The sequence below is a fragment of the Chenopodium album genome, chromosome 12 (assembly GCF_948465745.1).
Source record: "Chenopodium album chromosome 12, dcCheAlbu1.1, whole genome shotgun sequence".
Classification (NCBI taxonomy): Eukaryota; Viridiplantae; Streptophyta; class Magnoliopsida; order Caryophyllales; family Amaranthaceae; genus Chenopodium; species Chenopodium album.
This window is the reverse complement of record NC_137845.1, coordinates 4,056,724-4,077,329: the sequence shown is the minus strand read 5'-3', so window position 1 is coordinate 4,077,329 and position 20,606 is coordinate 4,056,724. Positions and strand designations below refer to the sequence as shown.

The following is a 20,606-nucleotide window of genomic DNA, read 5'->3' as shown; positions in this document are numbered from 1 at the left end:
AGGAAAGGAAATGAGAGGAGAGAGGGTGGCTATCTTTGTCGATTTCTTTCCCGTGGTCTGTTTTTTTTTTTTTTTTTTTTTAATTTTTTTTTTAATGAAAATATAAATAAATAAAAGAAATTGATTAAACCGAACAACTTGTTTTTGCGTGAGACTGACCACACCTAATGTGATTGTTTGGGCTAGGTCCATTGTCCCTAAGCCCATTGACCTGGAATTACGAAAATACCCCTCCATTATCCAACCCATCATTAGTCAGCACCAAGTACGGATTTACCCCCAATTAATCCAACTAAGTACAACTTCTGCCACCAGAAAGTACATCTATAAATAGCTCTCCAATCATTAGCAATGGTAACTTTTTCCTAATTCTCTAATTCTCTCTCTTCTTTCTCTCTCTACTTTCTCTCTCTAAAGTACGATTGCTGACTTAAGCATCGGAGGGGCTTTCCCGGGTCATACCCCCGGGGCAGTTAACCTTCTCTCTCTTTTGCAGGCCTAGCTCTCGGACAGCAAGGCATAGCGGAGGGAAATTCGGACATTACTAGGACTTTGCCTTAAGACATCTTGACATTATTACCGTAACCCCGAGGAATACTCTAAGACTCCCAGGAGCAACTCTGTTTTCCAGAAATAGGTGGCGCCGTCTGTGGGGATAAGTAACAAAAAGTCATGGTGAACACTAGGCGTCCCCGCAGTACATACCAAGATGCTACTAGGCGAGCTCCTATTCTCTCGGCTAGGCATGCTCATGTAGTTGAGGAGATAATACCCCAGGCTCGCAGTGACCCCGTCGGGGAAGTGACTAGCCCCCAGGTGGTCACCCGCCGAGACTTGGATCAGCTGGCTCTCCAAATCAACAAAAACTTGGAAGAAAGCCTCAGGGCACTCGTCAACCCGGGCGGGGGGCAAGGCGGGTTAGGGAACGCTCAACAGCTTAACCTCCAACCTCATGTCTCCCAGCTCCATCAAGCCTCCTCCCGTCCCCGGCATCAGGAGTCTCACCGCTCTCAACCAAGACAATCTCCCAACTCTCGGCGGGGGTCAAAGCAACCCACCCAGCCGAGAGATGCTAGAGAAATAATCAATGACCGAAGGCTGAGGGAAGGAACTTTGGATGCCCGTCAGATAATCAACTCAAGGAGGGATAATTCTAAGGAAGAAGAGGATGTACCCCCGAGAGGTCGAACAAGAGTTCACTCTCACCGTGGTTCCACCAGGTATCGAGATAACACATCTAACTCAGCTACTTCAAGGCAAAGAAGGACTTCTCCTAGGCCTACATCTTCACCAAGAAGAAGCCCGGAGCGCTCTCCACCTCCCAGGACAGGAAGACTTGGGATTGTCAAGAATATCACCCCCTTCAGTGAGGAGATCATGAGCACACCCATTCCGCCTAAGGTCAAAATCCCCACGTTGGACCCATATGATGGAAAGACAGACCCGAAGGACCATCTGAACGCTTACAAAGCACAGATGGGAGTCCAAACGGGATGTGAGGCCTCGTGGTGTAGATTCTTCCCCACCACACTCAAGGGTATAGCCCAGGCCTGGTTTAATAACCTTACCCCTAGGAGCATTAAAACATTTGACATGCTGGCTACTCAATTCACAAAACACTTTATTGCTGGGAGTAGACAAACGAAGACCAGCGTACACTTGATGACTGTCAAGCAGGGGGAGAATGAAAGTCTGAAGGATTATATCAAGAGGTTTAACACCGAGTCCCAGCTTATCCCCGACCTCCAAGATAATGTTGCCTTCACAGCCCTTCTCTTCGGGCTCAAGTCCAACAAGCTGAAGTTTGAACTTGTGCATGATAAAGTCAGTACCTTCTCTGAAGCTATGGAAAGAGCTGAAAGGATCATTGAAGCTAGTGAGGTGTGCAAGGCACCCTTGGCTAACAATAAGGGGAAAAGAAAGCAAGAAGACAACTATCATGAGAACAGGAATAGAAGGCCAAGAAGGGCTGAGAGTGATGATGAAGGGCTCAAGTACAATGCTGATAGGCGTGAGATCTACTTGGACATAAAGAACAAGGCTATCCTCCCCAAGCCTAATCCAATGAATACACCGATGGAACAAAGGAACAAGAGGCTTTGGTGTGAGTACCATAGGGAGTGTGGTCACGTCACCCGGAATTGCAGAGAACTCAAGAAAGCCCTAGATAAGCTAGCAGAAGAAGGAAAGCTTAACCGTTACCTGAAAGACCCTCCGAAAGACAAGCAAAGGAGTAAGGCTTCAAGGGTCGTGAATGAGGCCCACAGCTCAGCCGATACCAACATATCTATCCATGTCATAGCCGGGGGATATGCCTCTGGGGGCTTATCTAATAGAGCACGCAAAGGTCATTTGCGATCGCTAGGGGAAGCTATCTATGATATTAACACCCCTTCATCTACCCCGAAGGACCCTCTCATGGTCTTCGGGGGGGATTCGGCAAAGAAGATTCAAAGGCCCCATGATGACCCTCTGGTGATCAGCATGAAGGTGGCAAATGCCAAGGTCAGGAAAGTGTTGGTAGATAGTGGAAGTTCAGCTGACATAATCACTTGGAATTGCCTCGTGCAAATGCGGTTTGGCAAAGGAGATCTCTCACCCCTTGACAAGCCCTTAGTAGGTTTCGGGGGAAACCATGTCTACCCTTTGGGTACAATCAGGCTCCCAATCCGCCTAGGGGAGAAGAAGAAAGGGAGAAGCTTCGTATTCACATTCTTAGTTGTAGATACCCCTCTGCCATACAACATGATCATAGGCCGACCCCTGCTCAACGAGGTTAAGGCTGCAATCTCAACTTATCATCTACTCCTTCAATTTGAGACCGATGATGGCTCGGTAGGGAAACTATATGGAGATCAATTTGAGGGACGAAAATGCTATGTAGACAGCCTGAGGCAGCTTGAAGGCTCAGATAATCAGGAAGACAAGGGGGCTAAGCGAAAGGCAATGGATGTAGATGACCCTCAGCTCCCCATAATGAACATATACATGGCTGAAAATCCCAAGCTCTATGGCAGGCCTAAACCTATCGAAGAGGATGAAAGCATACCCTTGGGAGATGACCCCGCTCGGGTTGTGAGAGTGGGAAAGAACTTAGACCCCCAGCTCAGGGAAAGTATCATTCAAGTACTTAGAGAGCACAAAGACATCTTCGCTTTTACAGCAGATGAAATGCCGGGCATAGACCCCGAGGTGATGACGCATGAGTTGAACATAAAGGAGGGCTACAAGCCTATCAAGAAAAAACTCCGGCATGCTGGGCCGGAGAGAAACAAAGCTGCAGCTGCTGAGGTCAAGAAGCTTCTCGAAGCGGGTTTCATTCGAGAATGCCAATACACTGAGTGGTTATCTAATGTTGTGCTGGTTAGGAAGCCAAATGGCTCTTGGCGTATGTGTGTGGATTTTACGGATTTGAACAAGGCCTGTCCCAAGGATGATCATCCTTTACCTAAGATTGATAGGTTGGTGGATTCGACCGCTGGTCACGCCCTCCTAAGCTTCATGGATGCCAATGCGGGGTATCATCAGATACCCATGTCTGAAAAAGATCAAGCTCACACGGCCTTCATCACTAGTCAGGGGGTCTATTGTTATAATGTGATGCCATTCGGTTTGAAGAATGCTGGGGCTACGTATCAGCGCCTGATGAATAAAATCTTTGAAGGACAGCTAGGCCGGAATGTGGAGGCCTATGTTGATGACATGATCGTTAAAAGCAAAGAAAGCTCAGACCATATAGCCGACCTAAGGGAAACATTCACTACCCTTAGAAAATACAAGATGAAACTCAATCCTAGCAAGTGTGTCTTCGGGGTACAAGGAGGAAAGTGCCTGGGATTTATGGTAGATCAGCGGGGTATTGATGCCAACCCGGAGAAGATTCAAGCAATTCTTGATATGGAATCCCCCCGGAATGTCAAAGAAGTGCAACGCCTTACAGGCTGCCTAGCGGCTCTAGGGCGATTCCTATCCCGATCAGCTGATAAGAGTTTATCATTTTTCAAGGCCCTTAAGAGGCCCAAGTTCTTATGGGATGAGGAGGCTGAGAAAGCCTTCCAGCAATTGAAGGAACATCTTACCAACATCCCGAAGCTTGTTAGTCCCCTACCCGGGGAAACATTGTTTGTGTACTTGGCCATATCAGACCATGCCTTGAGTGCGGTTCTTGTTGCTGAGAGAGAAGAAGGCCAAGTGCCCGTCTATTTTGTCAGCCATGCTCTAAGGGGGGCTGAGACAAGATACACCCTTATTGAAAAGGTGGTGTATGCACTAGTAATGGCAAGCAGAAAGCTAAAGCCTTATTTTCAAGCACACCCCATCAAAGTTCTCACCAGTCAACCCATCAAGAAGGTGCTAGAGAGCAAAAATCACTCATCCCGAATGACAGATTGGTCGGATCAGTTGGCTGATTTTGGAATTGAGTTTGAGCCCCGCAAGGCCATCAAAGCCCAGGCTTTGGCTGACTTCATAGCCGAATGCGCCCATAGGCCAACTCCAACAGACACCTCCGCCCCTTGGGCTCTTTATGTGGATGGGTCGTCTAGTAAGGCTGGAAGTGGGGCTGGGCTAGTTATCATCTCCCCGGAAGGAGAGAAATTTGAATATTCAGTAAAGTTTGCCTTCCATGCATCAAATAACGAAGCTGAGTATGAAGCTCTCATCTTGGGACTAAACTTATGCCAATTTATGAAAATCAAATCAGTTCAAGTATGCTCAGATTCACAACTCATCGTGGGGCAATTAACAAAAGAATTTGAAGTAAAGGAGGAAAACATGAAGGCCTACTTTGAGAAGGCTGAGAGCTTGGCAAAAGCGTTTGAAAACTTTGAGATCAGGCACATCCCCCGTTCAGAAAATCAACAAGCAGATGCTCTTGCACGCTTAGCAAGCTCAGCTGAAGGGATAGCTCCCAGGAACATCATGTGGGAAGTGTTGGAAAGGCCAAGTACCCAAAGGCCCATCATCATGGAAATTGATAGGGGGGAGACTTGGATGGATCAGATCATCCTGTGCTTAAAAGGGGAATTGCCTGAGGATACCCCCGACTTCAAGATGATCAAAAAACGGGCTGAATGGTTCGTGCTTCATGATGGAACACTTTATAAGAAGTCTTTCACTCACCCATTGCTCAAATGCATTACCCCGGAGGAGGGAAACTATGTCCTAAGAGAAATTCATGAAGGGGCATGTGGTAGTCATCAAGGTGGGAGGACTATAGCAGGAAAGGCGCTAAGGGCCGGATTCTATTGGCCAACCCTAAGGCATGACGCCATGAAAATTGTTAAGAAGTGTGAGAGATGTCAATTGTTTGCTGATGTGCCTCATATCCCAGCCAACGCACTCACAAGCATTCAATCAGTCTTACCTTTCGACCGGTGGGGCATGGATATCCTAGGACCTTTTCCTGTAGCCTCAGGGCAAAGGAAGTTTTTGATAGTGGCTGTTGATTATTTCACTAAGTGGGTTTAGGCCGAGCCCGTGGCAACAATCACCGACAAGCAAGTCCAAAAATTCATCTGGAGAAATATCATCACCCGCTTCGGGGTACCTCGCATTTTAATCTCAGATAATGGCCGGCAATTCAATAGTGGGCCAACCATAGAGTATTGCGGGCGTTTTGGAATCAAAACAAGGTTTTCGGCTGTGTGCCGACCCCAGACCAATGGCCAAGCTGAGGCGGCAAACAAAACAATCTTGAAGGGGTTAAAGACAATGTTGGAGGGTACGAAAGGCTCTTGGGTGGATGACTTGCCTGGGATTCTGTGGTCCATTCGTACCACCACCAAAGAAGCTACGGGGCAAACTCCTTTTGCCTTAGTATATGGAAGTGATGCTGTACTCCCAGTGGAGGTTGGAATCCCATCTCCCAGGGTAACCTTCTATGACTACGCCCAAAATGATCAACTGAAGCCTATGGCCTTAGACCTACTCCCAGAGATAAGAGGAGATGCTTTGCTTCGCTCTATAGCATACAAGCAAAGAATAACCCGTTACTACAACAACAAAGTCAAGACAAGACCCCTAGCTGAGGGTGATTGGGTACTCCGAAAGTGTGAGGCTGCTGGCAAACCCCCGGCATTGGGAAAGCTAAGCCCAAATTGGGAGGGGCCTTACAAGATTAAGGAGGTGATCCGCCCGGGGACCTTTCGCTTACAAACTCCTAATGGCAAGGACCTCCCCAGGCCATGGAATGCTGATAACCTAAGAAGGTTTTATGTCTGAACTTTCCCTTACAATGATGCCCTAGGGGCAATAAGAGCCGATACGAGGAAATCAACCTTTCTGTATAGTGCATCATTGTAATGTCTTTTTTGCATCAATGTTTATATAATGAAAAACCCCTCAGCTGGGACATTTGCCCTTATTTGTTTTTGCTTTTACTCTTACTTAGCCTATTTTTTCAATTTTCACATCGCTTGTTAGCATAGCACCATATGCCTAGCATAAGGCATTCTGGTTTCGCTAAAATTTGTTCCAATGTTTGGGGCAATATGCTAGCCTATACTCAAATATTTGAGATAGGGTCCTGGCCGGAAAAACACCTATAACTCGAGGCTCGTTTAGCCCTCAACTTACTTCAAAGAGTTGGAATAGCCCAGCTCTCATACAATTCTTAAACTTGGGGCTCGTTTTTAGCCCCTAGCTCAGTTACATTATCTTTACAAATTTTATAACTAAGGGCTCGTTTAACCCTGGGTGATCATGCAACTCTTGTAAGAATAACATAAGGCTCGTTTTAGCCTTCAACAAGCAATAATAGATATGCTAAGGACTCTTCAAACACTAGGGACTTATTTTGGCCCCTAGGGGTAAATGATCAAACAAGAAACAAATAAACAGCACGGAGTAGTGAGGAGAAAAGCCTACAAGTTCCATGGCATCATAAAAACAAAGGCAAAACCAAATGTACATCTACAAGTCATCCAAAACGACAAGGTTAATGTTCGAAACTTAAGCAAAGAACCATAAGTATTATACATCCCAGAGAATCAGTACATCATAAAAGGATAAGACAAGTCTGAAATGAAAGCTAGAGAAAACTACTCCTGAGCCTCACCCTGCTCAGCCAACAACCTCCTGTGCTCCTCCTCCTCGGCCGCGCGAACAAGGTCCCTAACCTTATCCCGCACCCCGGGATATGAATCCTGGAGACCAAGGGAGGTGAAAGCAGTCTCCATGTGAGTAATGGCGTCGGTGATCCCCGCCTCAAAGGCCTCACTCCCTATCATGGCCTGATAATCAGCACAATCAGGACTCTGCTTCCATTCAGCAATCACCTCTTCCTGGGTCCGCTCCAACTTCTCCCGGGCCTCGGCCAACTCACTCTTCATCCTCTTCACCTCGGCCTTCTTCTCCTTGAGCTCGGCGGCGATTCTTGCTTTCTCATCCAAGGCCTCCTTCAGCTTGGTCTCTACGGCGGAGAGGCTAGACTTTCCGGCTTCCTGAGCATCAGAGAGCTCCTTCTTGGCCTTCTTCACCTCCTCCTGGGCCAAGTGAAGCCCCTCCTTGAGATCATGGATCTCGGTTCTTGCCTGCGAAAGCTCCATCTTGAGGCCTTTGACATCCTTCATGGCCCCCTTCCGGTAGTCCTCTGCAAGAACACTCAGGGTCATGCCAGCCTACACCAACACAAAAGACAAGGACAGGGTTAATACAACCTCAAGGATATAAGAACATAATGATATTATAAGATAAGTATACCTTCATGACACCATCAAAAGCGGAGGTAATGGCCCTGGAGGGTTTTGCCCTCATCACCTCAAAGTCCTTAGCCGTGGGGAAGCGGGACATGGTCTTCTTCATCATCTTCCTCCGACCCCGCTTGGTCAGGCCCAGAATAGACTGAGGAAAGTAGGGAGGAGCCTCAGTGTCACCATCCTCCTCCTCATCATCATCCTCACTCGAATCATCAAACCGGGTTTGCTTCCCCCGGTCCGCAAAGCCCTCAGCCTCCAGAGTATCAATGTGCTGAGAGACCGCTGGTGAAGCATGCTGGGATCCCTGGTCATCCACTTCCATTGTCGTAGCCTGGGATGATCCTTCCCCTTTCTCGATGACCTTCCTCCTGAGCTTGGAGTTCTTTGGGTTCTGAAAAAGCAAATCACAAGTAAAGTTAGCAAAAAACAAAACATTTGAAGGAATCAGCTTTAGAGTAGTAATTTTACCGGGGGAGGAGGAGGGAGGCTCATGTTTCCCCTCTTCAAGGAGAGCTTGAGTTTTCCAGCTCGAAAGTTGATCTGAGACATCTTGTTTTGAAGTTTCTCCGATAACTGGTTGAAAGCAACACCTGAAAACATCATTCATACAAGGTTGTTAGTCAATGATAAAGCCCAGGAGAAATCACAAAAAGTATAAAGCATACATGAAATAAATATACAAGTCCTACCACTATCATAGGTGTGGCTCAGGCCCACGACACTCAAGAACCGCTCTTTCTTGAAGTGCTTATCCTTCACAATCCACATGGTGGGAAGCTTATCCTTGGATCCTTTTTCCTTATAAGATTGCAACCAAACAGCCGGCACGGCTTCATCCACTCCCATGGCAGGAACATTATAGTTCAAGCCAATCCTAGGTACACCACTATGATCTCGGGGAATCCTCCAACCCCCAGCATGGTAGATGAAAAGAAAGGTGTGGCGAAAACCCTTTTGACTCGTGGGTTTTGTGTTGATGGTAAGATAAAACTCCCTATCGTGAAAAGCATACCACCCGTGGCTATCTACATTACCCGGGACCTCCTGAAGCCTATGAGTGTTCCTAAAGGCGGTGACAGTGCAAGGAGCTCCAAGTAAACTACAAGTGTCTATGTACGCATTTATTGTCAACCAAGAGTTAGGAACAAGTTGGGTTATACTAAGGTTATACTCGATCAACAACTCCTCAATGAAAGGATGAAGCGGAAATCTCAACCCATTATCCAAATCTTGCTTATATACAGCTACACACCCAGGGGGAGGGTTATCTACAGTGCTATCACCCCTAGGAGAAGAAATGAGAAAAGGTTCCCTAATATGGTATTCAGTCTGCAAATGCCTAGTCCCCTCCGACAAAGATCTAAGCCAAGTAGCAGAAGGGTGGCACATAGAGGGGCTAATCCTCCTCCTACTAGGGGGTTTAAAAGTCACCGGCGCCCCAAGAGAAGTGGAAGTATCATCCTCACTTGACATAGTCACCACACCGTCAACAAGCAATCTGTTCAAAGAACCTCTAGAAGTCGGTTCACGTGCAAGAGAAACTTCCCAAGGGGAAGGAGGTAAAAAATAATCAAAGCCTAAATCATGCTCAGGGGACGGGGATGACACACAAGGAAAAGGCACACCCAAAGGAATAGATGAATCAATGCTACTAACAATTACATTTGTTATAAGTACTCCCCCCGACCAAATTTCCTTAGACAAGTCATAAGATGAAGGGCCGGGGAGAGAGTCTAGGTAATCTTGAGTCGCTTGGTCGTTCATAATACATGCATAGCTCAACTCAAGATTACCCCCAAGAATTTTTAATGTACATGCAAAAATACAACAAGCGTACCTCTAAGCCTAATATCATCACAAGCGCAGCCGAGGAACAAGCAAAAGCATACAAGGAAAAATAGCAAACAATTACTAAGCATGGAGATATGATACTTAGAGCATAAAAAACTAAGTGTACAGTGCTTACCAAGTGGTTAGAGAGGCCGGAGAAGCTACCCTCAAGCAAAATTAAGTGCACCCCGGAGAGAAGTACTCCTGCAAATATCCACAAAAAGTTTCAAGAAGTCAGAAAAATATTCATAGACAAGCCTAGCTAAAGAGCCAGAATCTCGAGATTTTCTCTAAGTAAAAGCCTTATCCCTCTAAACTTAAAGCTCAGCTATACACATCTCACACTTGCCTAGGGATAATAAACCCTTTTACACAAAGAATCCAAAAAACCCAAAAACTCGGCATCTCCCTCACACACCCTCTCAGCCGCGCCAAACTCCCTCGGCAAGCACCAACTCCCTCGGCACATCACTCTCTATCTCTCGCCTTTGTCTTTCAATTCTCTCGTGGGAAATCCCTCGGGTAGGCCTGCTACACCCCGCGGCCAGCAGCAGGCCATCTCTCCTCTCACCTCCCTCGGCCCAAACTCCCTCGGCATCGCTACTCTCCAACTCCCTCGGCATAAACCCCCGAAAGCACACGACTGCTGCTGGCCGAGGGAGCTATCTCTCCCCTCACCTCCCTCGGCCTCGCTGCTCTCTCCTATTCCCTCTCCCTCGCATCCCTCTCGCGCACAGCTCACCCCTCGGCCTCGCTCACCTAGACCTCCCCGCCCAGCCACCCTCTCGGCAAAATGCAGCACCTCCCTCGGCTCTCACCTCCCTCGGCTTCCCAGACTCCCTCGGCCAGCACCCCACGACCAACCTCACAAGACACTCCTTCTTTCCCCGGGTTTTAGCTTTACTCACTTCAAAAAAAAAAAAAAAAAAAAAAAAAAAAAAAAAAAAGCCTATTAAGACCATTAATTTCGGCTGGACATAGCTACTCCACCCCGGGATTGAGTCCTCTAATTTAAAGTTCGAATATGTCTACTCCTAGGACAAATCCGAAGCAAATTCGAAATTCAAACACACAAGCATACATTCGAATTTCAGCTGGGCATACCCTCAAAACATCCAAAAATTTCACATTATAAACCTTTAATTTCAGCTGGGTGTAGTCGATCTACCCCAAAACTCAAGCAATTCAAGTGACAAAAATCAAACACAAACCCGAAAAACACCCCAGAAAATTCGGCTAGACATACCCCCAGAAATTCGAAAAACCTCCCATGAAAAACATCAATCTCGGCTGGGTATAGCCGTTTTACCCCAAGACCAAGCTAATTCAACGCAAAGTTTGTACATATGCAAGCCAAAATTCAAGTTTCTAAGTCAAAAATTCGGAGAATTCCCAGGCAAAAACCCCTGAATTTCGGCTTTGTATACCCAAAATTTCGGCTGGGCATAGCCGACTCTACCCCGGGTTAAGTCAATTCAAGGAAGTCGAAGTTTCAGACATGCATGCCCAGAGAATAAAATTCGAAATTCAAATTTTTCAGGAACAAACACCCATCATGCATTTCGGATCTACAAATTCGGATTAAAAAGGTGGAAAAATTCACATACCTCTTGAAGATCTTGATGAACTTGGATGAACACCGGTTGATGTGACTTGAACTCTCAAGCTCTCAAGAACTCTTGGGAAAAATTGGGGAGGATTTTTTGAATTTTCTCTAAGGCAAGTGGGGAGTGAAAAACAAATGAAGGTACAAGTGGGAGCTCATATGTCCCAAGAAAAAGAGATGGCAACTCCTCAAAACCCTGGTTCAGTTGGGCCTTGAAGAATACTTGAGCCCAGAATATCACCATGGAAGGATTAAAGCTTAAATACAAGCTTAATTAGCATCAAAACATCATCAGCTTATCTCAAAAAAGCACTAAGGGTAGGGGAGATGGAGATAAGACATGCCTTCAGCAGAACACATGGAGCTGAGGAAAAACTCTAAAAAGAAAAATTATCAGTTGTGCCTAAGCCCTCATCAGGCTTAGCCCCCCCCCCCCCCAAACTGCTCAGTCATCTGAGTTAAAAGTACTCTTAATGCATTGCTTGGGGCTGGTTTTCACCCTTGCAAGTCGCTTGGGGCTCATTTTAGTTCTCGGGTATACCTCGGGATTCTCTCCGGTATATCAGACAGTCCCTCTTATTTTTATTCCGCATGATATCCGAACTTCATGAGATCTCGTTCCCACATCACGCGTGGGGCTAAATGTTTGGGCTAGGTCCATTGTCCCTAAGCCCATTGACCTGGAATTACGAAAATACCCCTCCATTATCCAGCCCATCATTAGTCAGCACCAAGTACGGATTTACCCCCAATCAATCCAACTAAGTACAACTTCTGCCACCAGAAAGTACATCTATAAATAGCTCTCCAATCATTAGCAATGGTAACTTTTTCCTAATTCTCTAATTCTCTCTCTTCTTTCTCTCTCTACTTTCTCTCTCTAAAGTACGATTGCTGACTTAAGCATCGGAGGGGCTTTCCCGGGTCATACCCCCGGGGCAGTTAACCTTCTCTCTCTTTTGCAGGCCTAGCTCTCGGACAGCAAGGCATAGCGGAGGGAAATTCGGACATTACTAGGACTTTGCCTTAAGACATCTTGACATTATTACCGTAACCCCGAGGAATACTCTAAGACTCCCAGGAGCAACTCTGTTTTCCAGAAACAGTGATGATCCCCGACTGAGTAACTTTTTAATATTCTCTAACTAAATTTTTTAACAAACCCCTATAACACTGATCAAGTAATCCCTATAACATTAACGATAACCCTTATAATGGCATGCCAAATGACGTAGCTAGTATATAAGAATTTGTAAAACCTAAAACATATATTTATTTTTTTATTTTCATGATAATATTTGAGGAAAAACGGCAAAATTGAAATAGTATTTTTAATGTGCGGCTGATCACATTAAGTGATCGCTAAGAACGAATTAACTCCTATAATAATGATGGAATAACCTTTGTAATATTTTCCCTGTAACACTTAGTGAGTAACCACTAAAAAACTAATGAAGCAACCCATGATAGTTGGTCAAATGGTTTGACTAGCCGCATACAAAATTTTGTGAAATAGGAAAACGATCATTATGGATTTTTATTTGTATGATTTTCTTCTATCATGTTCGATTTTTTATGTGATCATGAATCACGATCCTACTAATTTAGAAACAAGGTTATATGTTTGGGTTGATTTGTCCATTTGAAGTTGAAATTTGTATTTATTAAGCTAATTAAGTTAAAAAAATGATAAGTTTTGCTTAAGGAAAAAATATCATATGGGGTTAGTTTGAGATAGATAAAAAGGTTAAATTTAAGTTCATGAAAAATAAAATTCATTTCTACTTTAACATTAATTATTCCACTTCCATTTTTTTTATAGAAAAAATGTATACTATAAATCTATAACGGAGGATTTTTTATTTTATTTTTTTATTTTACGGGAATGTACAAATCTACTTGATGAGCCATATTTGGTTATTATTATTTCCTTTGTCAACAAATAATTGCTTCATTTTCACATGTACAAATACTCTCTTTGTCTTTGCAAACTATTTCCAAAGTTCTAATATCAAGGTTTGGCCCTCAACCCCATGGCCTCCCTATGTGTATCCTAAGGTTGAATTAAATGCAAACGGGTAAAACATTAAAATCATGATGATATTTATATTTCACCAAAATAATTGGTCATGTGGGTGAGAATAAAAAGGAAAATAGAGATGGAGAATAGGTCGAATCTACTACTTGACAGACATGCAAAGGAGGAAAAGAGAGAAAATTAGGGTGGGTTCACATTACGTTAGTTTCATTTACTCCTTTAGTGCATTATTTAAGCATCTTAGCTCTACAAGCTGTGTTACCCTTTGATACGTTCAACTAATTTATTACTTGATTGTATATTATTTTCTACTTTCAAAATTATTTACAAAAATATCATGTATTAAAAAATTTAAACTACTACAATAGTATATTACAATAGATGCGCCATGCTATGACAGCCTCAACTCAATTTTGATTTTGCCAATGTAGTCTATACATGCCGGGGTGAAGGCATGCTCTAGTGGTCCGGGGGCACCCCGGAATAACAAATATCTTAGCCTAGCCCTCAACGACTATACGTCACTGCTTTCCTCAAAAATCCCAGGCAAAGTAGTCATGTCATTTTTAATCATTGTAGATACGCTTGTGGACTAAATTCTCCAGTTTTCTTTATTATTATGATTGATACTTTACTTTAGTATATGCAACATATATAAAAATGGGAGTGGAAAGGGGAAAGCCGCTAGTTTCCCATCTCTTCCAGCCTCCACAAACAAAACTAAAGTGTGTGTATCATAAAATCTACCTTTATGTCATTTTTTTTTAAATATATAGTTTCAACTAATTAATAATGCAGACCACTAATTAACTTTAGTGAGGAGTGGAAGTGGCCAAAATTGACAGAAAATATGGATATGAGAATCATATTTTGACTCGTCTCCCTCTTTTAAAAGGTGGTCATATAATCTTTATTAACACCACATAAACAAAAGTTGATATATAGCCATGTTTGTCACTATGCTCTACCAAGTTGTTTTAGTTTTTTTTAAAGAGCAAAGGTGCTACTTGGCTGCCTACTAACCACTTTAAAACATATAAAAACTTACAATTGCAACAATTTTTAGACTACAAAATTTTCAGTATATAATTAAGATCACGTTAGATTGTGTTGGGCCGTCCAACACAAATAAATAAAGGTACTGTGGCATATGGCTTGACTATGATTGGGCAATTAAGTGACATGGTATGTGGTGAAGCTTTAGCCATGTCTATGGGCTAGGCCCTAGTTCGATAAAAAGCACATTGGCTAGGCTTAAGGCACGACCCAAAACCATTGAATTAAGGGAATTTTTCATATTTATGAAAATGAAGGTTAATCGTTTGCATAAAGGCTCATAATAACCTTGAGTTAATGGACGGTTTCAACCTAATGGTCTCCCATGGACTTGTGGGGTCTATGAGAATTACCCAACCTCTATTCTTTCTAGGTTGACAAAGTCGAAAATTGTTCAAAAATAAAGGCTATAATATACAAAATTGTACTCCATAACAATTTTGGAGATTTAGGACTCAGTGTCAAAAACTGACAAGATTGAAGGGTTCGCACACTGAGGTCATAAAATGTTTGGAGCCATATGACCATTGATTGGTGACAATTTTTATTATTATTATTATTTTAAAAAAATTTATATCACATCAAATTTGCAACTAGCAAACCAATTGTTTTGGGAAAGATGAGTAGATGACTTAGCTCGGCCTCTTTATCCAAGCCATCTTTGGTTGGGAGAAATGAAAAAAAAAGTCCTGGCTCGCTCGAGTTAATCATATTCAAGATGAGTATTGACTATTGAGTAGATCCATATTATTGTGAAAACGTACGAGGAGATCAATAAGTTTGTCTGAATTCTGAAAGCTGCACATATTTAATGACTGAATTCAAGACAGAGAGAAATGTAAATTTGTTCAAGAGCTAAACAAGAAACAAGAAAAAATAAAAAAATAAAAAAATTTATTAGAGAGCTTAAATTGCACCAAAGGAAACTGGAAATATGCACTGCAACTATCAAGTATAAGTGTATCAGTAGCATTTCTAGTACAAATCAACTGACCATACCGCCTCTTCTATGAGCAGCTTCCGTAATCAGAGAAACTCCTAGTTGATCCCTGGGATGGACGTTAAACAGTTCAATCTCATGTGTTTTCTTATAATTATAAAACTAACCTCTTATTATAGTAAGAAGTAGACCACAATACCCTAAATTGAATAATCTACCCATATAAATAAATAAATAAAAGCCTCAGGATTGGACTAAAAAGTCGAAATCCTAAGGCTGTTTTTATCATTGCTTTCCAAACCACTAACAAAGAATTATATACTTGTACAACATAAACATCCTTCATCAAAGAGAACGAGAAGGATGAGTGAAAAAACACATCAATTTTGTGTTGTGTAGCCTTTTCTTTATGCACTGTTAAAGCGGGCATCAACTGGCTTCATTTGATAAGATTCCAGTAAGTTATATCCTGCATATCATTTGATAATTGATACCACATTAACAATAGCTACCTTGTAACTTAGATGGTGACTGAACGATGTAGCTCTATCATGTTTGTTGGGCAACGTCCTTCATTATTCTCTCCTTAAGCATTTTCCACCTCTTTAGTATCCTGCCATCAGCATTAGGCAGGACACATGGGGGCATAGATGCAAGAGACGTAGCTGACTGCTCTAGGAACTGCTTCTGCTTTGGCTCAGCAAAGCAAAGCAAAGATTCGATACAGACTTCCTGGGCAGATGAAGGTGGAATTGGCTTAAAGTCCTGTAACTTTGAATACTCCATAAGGAGATGGAACATGTAATCGTATACACGGTCCATGTTTAAGGTATCCATGTAATCTTGACCAGCTTTTCCCGTAGCTGCGGCCTGCTTTCAGCAAAACTTCTGACATTACTAATTATTTCCATGTCTAGCAGCAGAGTGATTTTTCCGAACAATAAGAGAAATATAAGAGGAAAGGTCAAGCTACCTCAGCAGGGTGTGAATTGCCCCAGTCGACAGCTTGCTTTATGTTTGGGCATAGATCAGTACGGGGTACAGGCCAGTAGTTTTTCTTTGGCAGAAGGCCACGGGTAAAGAAATCTTCATACTGAGGAGCTATTAACAGTGTAAGGGAGCCACATGATAGTATATATTTGAGACTTACAGACCAGGCATAACCTTCAGCATAAATTTTATACCTGAAACAGGGTGAAACATTTAGTGTATGTTAAGCTAGAAGTTTACTGATGTGCCATACCTCAAACACTAACAAGTTTGTTCTATTCACCTAATAACCCTTCATTGAAGAAATTGAACTCTTTAACCAAAAAAAAAAAAAAAAAAGAAATTGAACTCCGGTAACCTTTATTTTGTTACATTAACATATTGCCCCTAATTTGAGCTTATATGTCCAGTACAAGCTAGTTGTCTCTTATCTAGCTAAACATCTTTCCTAAAACTTATGTAAAGTGATAAGAACAATGCCAATGTATGCAGAATTTAAAACATGGAAAGCGAACAGTTCAAAGGGCAATCAGATAAAGGTGTATCCGAGCATCCCCACAAGTTATTTGGAGCAATGTGTTGCCCAGTAAATTCTAACAGCAAAGTGTTCACTTAAATTTTGTCAACAGTAAATAGAGAGCAGATAATATGATACGCTTGAATAATGTCAATCATTATGTTACAAGCTGCTTAGGTCATGAGTTTAGACTCGAGACCTGTTAAGACAAACTCCTTTCCTTAGTGCCAGTAAAGTCTTGACATTATATTAATATTATGTACTTGCACAAATAAATCAGCATTTCCTATCTGTATGAAATTATTTTGAAGATGAAATTTAAAGAGAGTGGCTTGCCTATGATCACACTGGCTAGATAGTTTCGACTTCTTGTAACCGGCCCTTGCTTCTTCTCCCCAATCCTGTATAGTACAAGAAGGATTAACAAGATAGATTAAGCCTAGCTTCTGAAAGATCACTAAGATTAATTGCCTTACAAATACATTATTATTAAGTTATTTGTGGATAGGGAGGTAAGGGCAAATGTACTATGTAGGCTGATCTTCTCACCTGACGAAGGATCTGTGTCCTCCATTGTTTAGTATTATTACACTCCAATAAGGCTGAACGGATTGGGGAGCCAACATCTGGGTTCCCTTTCCAGTAGGCGTAAGGCCATTTCTTCGGCCAGCTTCTAGAACGAGAACCTCTTTTTATATCTCTAAACTCGGCATCCCAGGGTCCTACGTTCACCTCAGGCCTGAAATAATATCCAGTTACAAAATTCAGTTTGACACACACAAGAAGATAGTAGGTTTCTGTCGTCTATTCCACAAAAAGAGATCATTTTAAAATTCCTACCATCCTACAAGCAAGATACTCAGATATGGTATCAATAATTAAACAAACAAGAGCTCCACAGAATCTTGTCAACAAGTGTATCGAAGGTCGTTTAGATTAAGCATTTTCACTAGAATTCAATGGTCATGTTTGCAATTTGCAAAAAAAATATCAGCTACTTTTAAACATGACCAACAAATTATAAGAGTACTGAAAGGATAATGTATCATAAAATAAGCTCATGGAACATGCATTTAGGACGGAGCTTGGGGGTTTGAATTCAGCCAAATAAGGTCCTCGGGGATGGAGCTTCCCTTACCTTCCTCCATCACCCCTACCCAACTTCTGAAGGAATGTCTTGCTAATCTCAAAAAAAAAACTTCTGAAGGAATGTCTTGCTAATCTGGGCTGAGTTGACCTATGAAGAGTTGGGTCCAGTATATCTTCATCTTAACTAACTAAAAGAAAGCTAATCAAAGAAGGCATACACAAAAAAAGTTGATAATCATAGAACTGACCTATAGGGCTACAACTCCAAGCGGAAAGACTATTAGTTACTCAATCTCTTATTAGAGTGACTTGAGAAGATTAAACATCCAAATTTCAATTCCAAATAATCTCTTCCAAGCACTTACAAAATATCTGTTTGCATAGTGTCCTTTTCGAGGCCTTACAAAAAATGAAAAATAACAAACTTTTTTTTAAGAGAAGGCCAGACACAAACAGACAGTTGGTAAAACCATACATTTCTCAGGCTGTCAGGCATCTCCAGGAAAGGAGAGGAGCTGAGTGTTTTCCATAGTGGTGGCATGTAACTATTTTAAGATCCCAACAAATATCAAAATAGACATTCTCCAATAAATTCCAACATCACTATATCAAACTAATGGCAGACGGAAATTGAACTGATCAGTCCTATTGTACCAATACCATATCGGAATTATTAAACAAGAACTATAGGCAACTTACCAACCCCAGAAAGACCAATCAGGAAATGGGATGTCGAAATGTTCATTAGTGGTGCAGTACCGGAAAAGTGGCAAAGGCCTTGAACGATGTTCTGTTCTATTAATTGCAGGCTTGTCCATGCAATCAAACATTAAATCAACATCAGGGACCAGGCCAGGATATCTTTTAAGAAGCTGTAACAAACCCCATACAGTAAACATCATACGACTTTGTACACAAGCATAATAGAAGTCCACAAATAATCGGCCTCCAACAATTACAACTCGAAAAGCTGCATATTCCTTTGCTTCCATCACCCGTTGTAAACTTATTCTGCTTTTGGACCATGGCTCTAAGTCTCTGTGTATGTATCTGAAGAATGCTGGACATGATGCCAGTTTAGACGGGTCAAGCTGTGGATAATTAGGGATGGCATTAGAGCGACACTGGAAATATTGGCATTGTACAATCTTAGTAGCCCGAGAATAGCTTGTTCCTTCATCAAAGACTTTTGGCTCAAACAAATGCCATGGTGTAGGCTTTAAGTTGTGTCCTGCAACTGTCTTCGTCTGATATGCAACATCATCAACCTGTCGAACAAAATGCTTCTTCTCATTAAAAACTCGACAATGCAAAATGATTCAGTTAATCAATCTTAATTAACGCCGTAAGCCATGGCTTAAGCTTGACAGTCAATTTTGCCAATTACATGGATCATTCATACAAAATTCTGTTTCGATAATCGATAAGGTGGTAACAATTTCCATGTAACAATCTACTACAGCAAACAGACATCATGAAATTAGTACACAAGAAACAAATCCGAAAGTCCAGTCGCACATGCCTCAACAACCCCAACATAAATAAATATACTAATGTTACTATACTTAGTTCAGAACTACACTTTTTTCCATAAAAAGAAAGAAAACATTACAATATTTTATAGATTCATCCACATAACAGTCAATTCTAGAAATATGCACAATCAATATAAATAAGATGAAGACAAAATTTCATCTTTTAATACAGAACAAAAAAAATCTACGTCAAAACAATCCAAGCAAAAAGGCGTTACACCATCAGATCTCAATTCATTGTTGGTAATAATCCCAAATTCAGAATCCAACATTGTAATAATCTCAATCAAAACCCCATCTGATTAAAACATTAAATCATGAACCCCAACTTACAAACAATCATAAGATCACCAAGTGTTCGACAAAATGCCTGAATGAAAAAACACGAAAAACAAAGAAATGGGATGTAAGAAACAAAGACCTTGAGAACAAGAAGAGCGGCAAGAGAGAGAAAAGCCAAGAGACAAACAGAGGAAAAGAGATAAGGAGGAGAACGAGGGAGCGAAGAATTGCCATGATTAAGCTTGGAACGCAACCCCATTGCCATTAAAATGAATCTGTAAAAATAAGGAAATCGAAATCAAACAAAGGAACAAGAATGAGCTAAGAAAGTGGTAACAGAAGAAGGCATTATTTCTATTAAAATTGTTGCCGCTAAAACTCATCATATCTCTCGCTAATTTCTCCAATTGTTTTGACTTTCTCTATCTTTCCAAAAATGGATCTTTGGCCAATTACAAATTTACAATAAACCACTGCTTCTGTTGTACTATCATTAAGCTCTTAACCTTTTTGCTGTTTTTTTTTTTTTTTGTGTGTGTGTGTTTGGGTCCTACTACTTTTGCCTTATTGGTTAGATTTGGTAGGTAGTTATTGTTCGTTGGTCCCACGTGTCAAGGTGTTGGGTTTCCCGCCAACAACTTGTGATCACTTCAAGTGGGTCCGGGTTGAGTGAGCTAAGGTGGCTAGCTTGGGTTGGGTTGGGTTGGGTTGGGCTTAATTTGGAGTAATGATCATTAAATTGGAAAATTATCGATACCTAATTGAGTCTAATCTACCCTTTTTTTTTTAAAGAAATGGAGGGTATGCGTATAGAAAATTCTACATTAAAACATGCTTTTTATCACTCACTAAGGCATTATTGTTCTATATTTTTACAAATGAATTAACTTTTCAAAATTTAAATTATATTTTAATAAAATATAATTATTTATACAGAATAAAACTTACTTATTGATGCTCTCTTAACTTTTTTTTTTTTTGAACTTAATTTATTTTTACTAAAGTGCTTTTTGTAATTTTTTTTAT

At 41.8% G+C, this 20,606-nt stretch overlaps 3 protein-coding genes across 4 annotated transcripts; 2 read left to right on the top strand and 1 right to left on the bottom strand.

Moving 5' to 3' along the window:
• The first annotated feature begins 672 nt into the window (after positions 1-672).
• LOC145570692 (uncharacterized) lies at positions 673-5,469 on the top strand. The gene has a single exon (XM_081629850.1). The coding sequence runs from the start codon at positions 673-675 to the stop codon at positions 5,467-5,469; it is 4,797 nt and encodes a 1,598-aa protein (XP_081485976.1).
• A 243-nt stretch (positions 5,470-5,712) lies between these two features.
• LOC145570691 (uncharacterized) lies at positions 5,713-6,222 on the top strand. Its single transcript, XM_081629849.1, has one exon. It carries the CDS (start codon positions 5,713-5,715, stop codon positions 6,220-6,222), a length of 510 nt encoding a protein of 169 aa, XP_081485975.1.
• An 8,884-nt stretch (positions 6,223-15,106) lies between these two features.
• LOC145571680 (uncharacterized) lies at positions 15,107-19,939 on the bottom strand. Of its 2 annotated transcripts, none has more exons than XM_081630708.1 (6): positions 19,720-19,939; positions 18,463-19,031; positions 17,224-17,413; positions 17,011-17,075; positions 16,141-16,351; positions 15,107-16,040 (listed from the first exon to the last, which is right to left on the bottom strand). In XM_081630708.1, exons 1-6 carry the CDS (start codon positions 19,843-19,845, stop codon positions 15,717-15,719), a joined length of 1,485 nt encoding a protein of 494 aa, XP_081486834.1. In that variant the 5' UTR covers positions 19,846-19,939; the 3' UTR covers positions 15,107-15,716. The 2 variants fall into 2 exon arrangements, with proteins under 2 accessions (XP_081486834.1, XP_081486835.1); XM_081630709.1 differs by having other exon boundaries at positions 15,107-16,037.
• Between the last annotated feature and the right edge of the window lie 667 nt (positions 19,940-20,606).

Coding starts and splice junctions, on each gene's coding strand:
- LOC145570692 (XM_081629850.1), top strand. CDS start 673: ATGGTGAACACTAGGCGTCCCCGCAGTACATACCAAGATGCTACTAGG.
- LOC145570691 (XM_081629849.1), top strand. CDS start 5,713: ATGTTGGAGGGTACGAAAGGCTCTTGGGTGGATGACTTGCCTGGGATT.
- LOC145571680 (XM_081630708.1), bottom strand. CDS start 19,845: ATGGCAATGGGGTTGCGTTCCAAGCTTAATCATGGCAATTCTTCGCTC. Junction 17,414..18,462: donor GATTGGTCTTTCTGGGGTTG/GTAAGTTGCCTA, acceptor ATATTATTTCAG/GCCTGAGGTGAACGTAGGAC. Junction 16,352..17,010: donor TCTAGCCAGTGTGATCATAG/GCAAGCCACTCT, acceptor ACCCTGTTTCAG/GTATAAAATTTATGCTGAAG.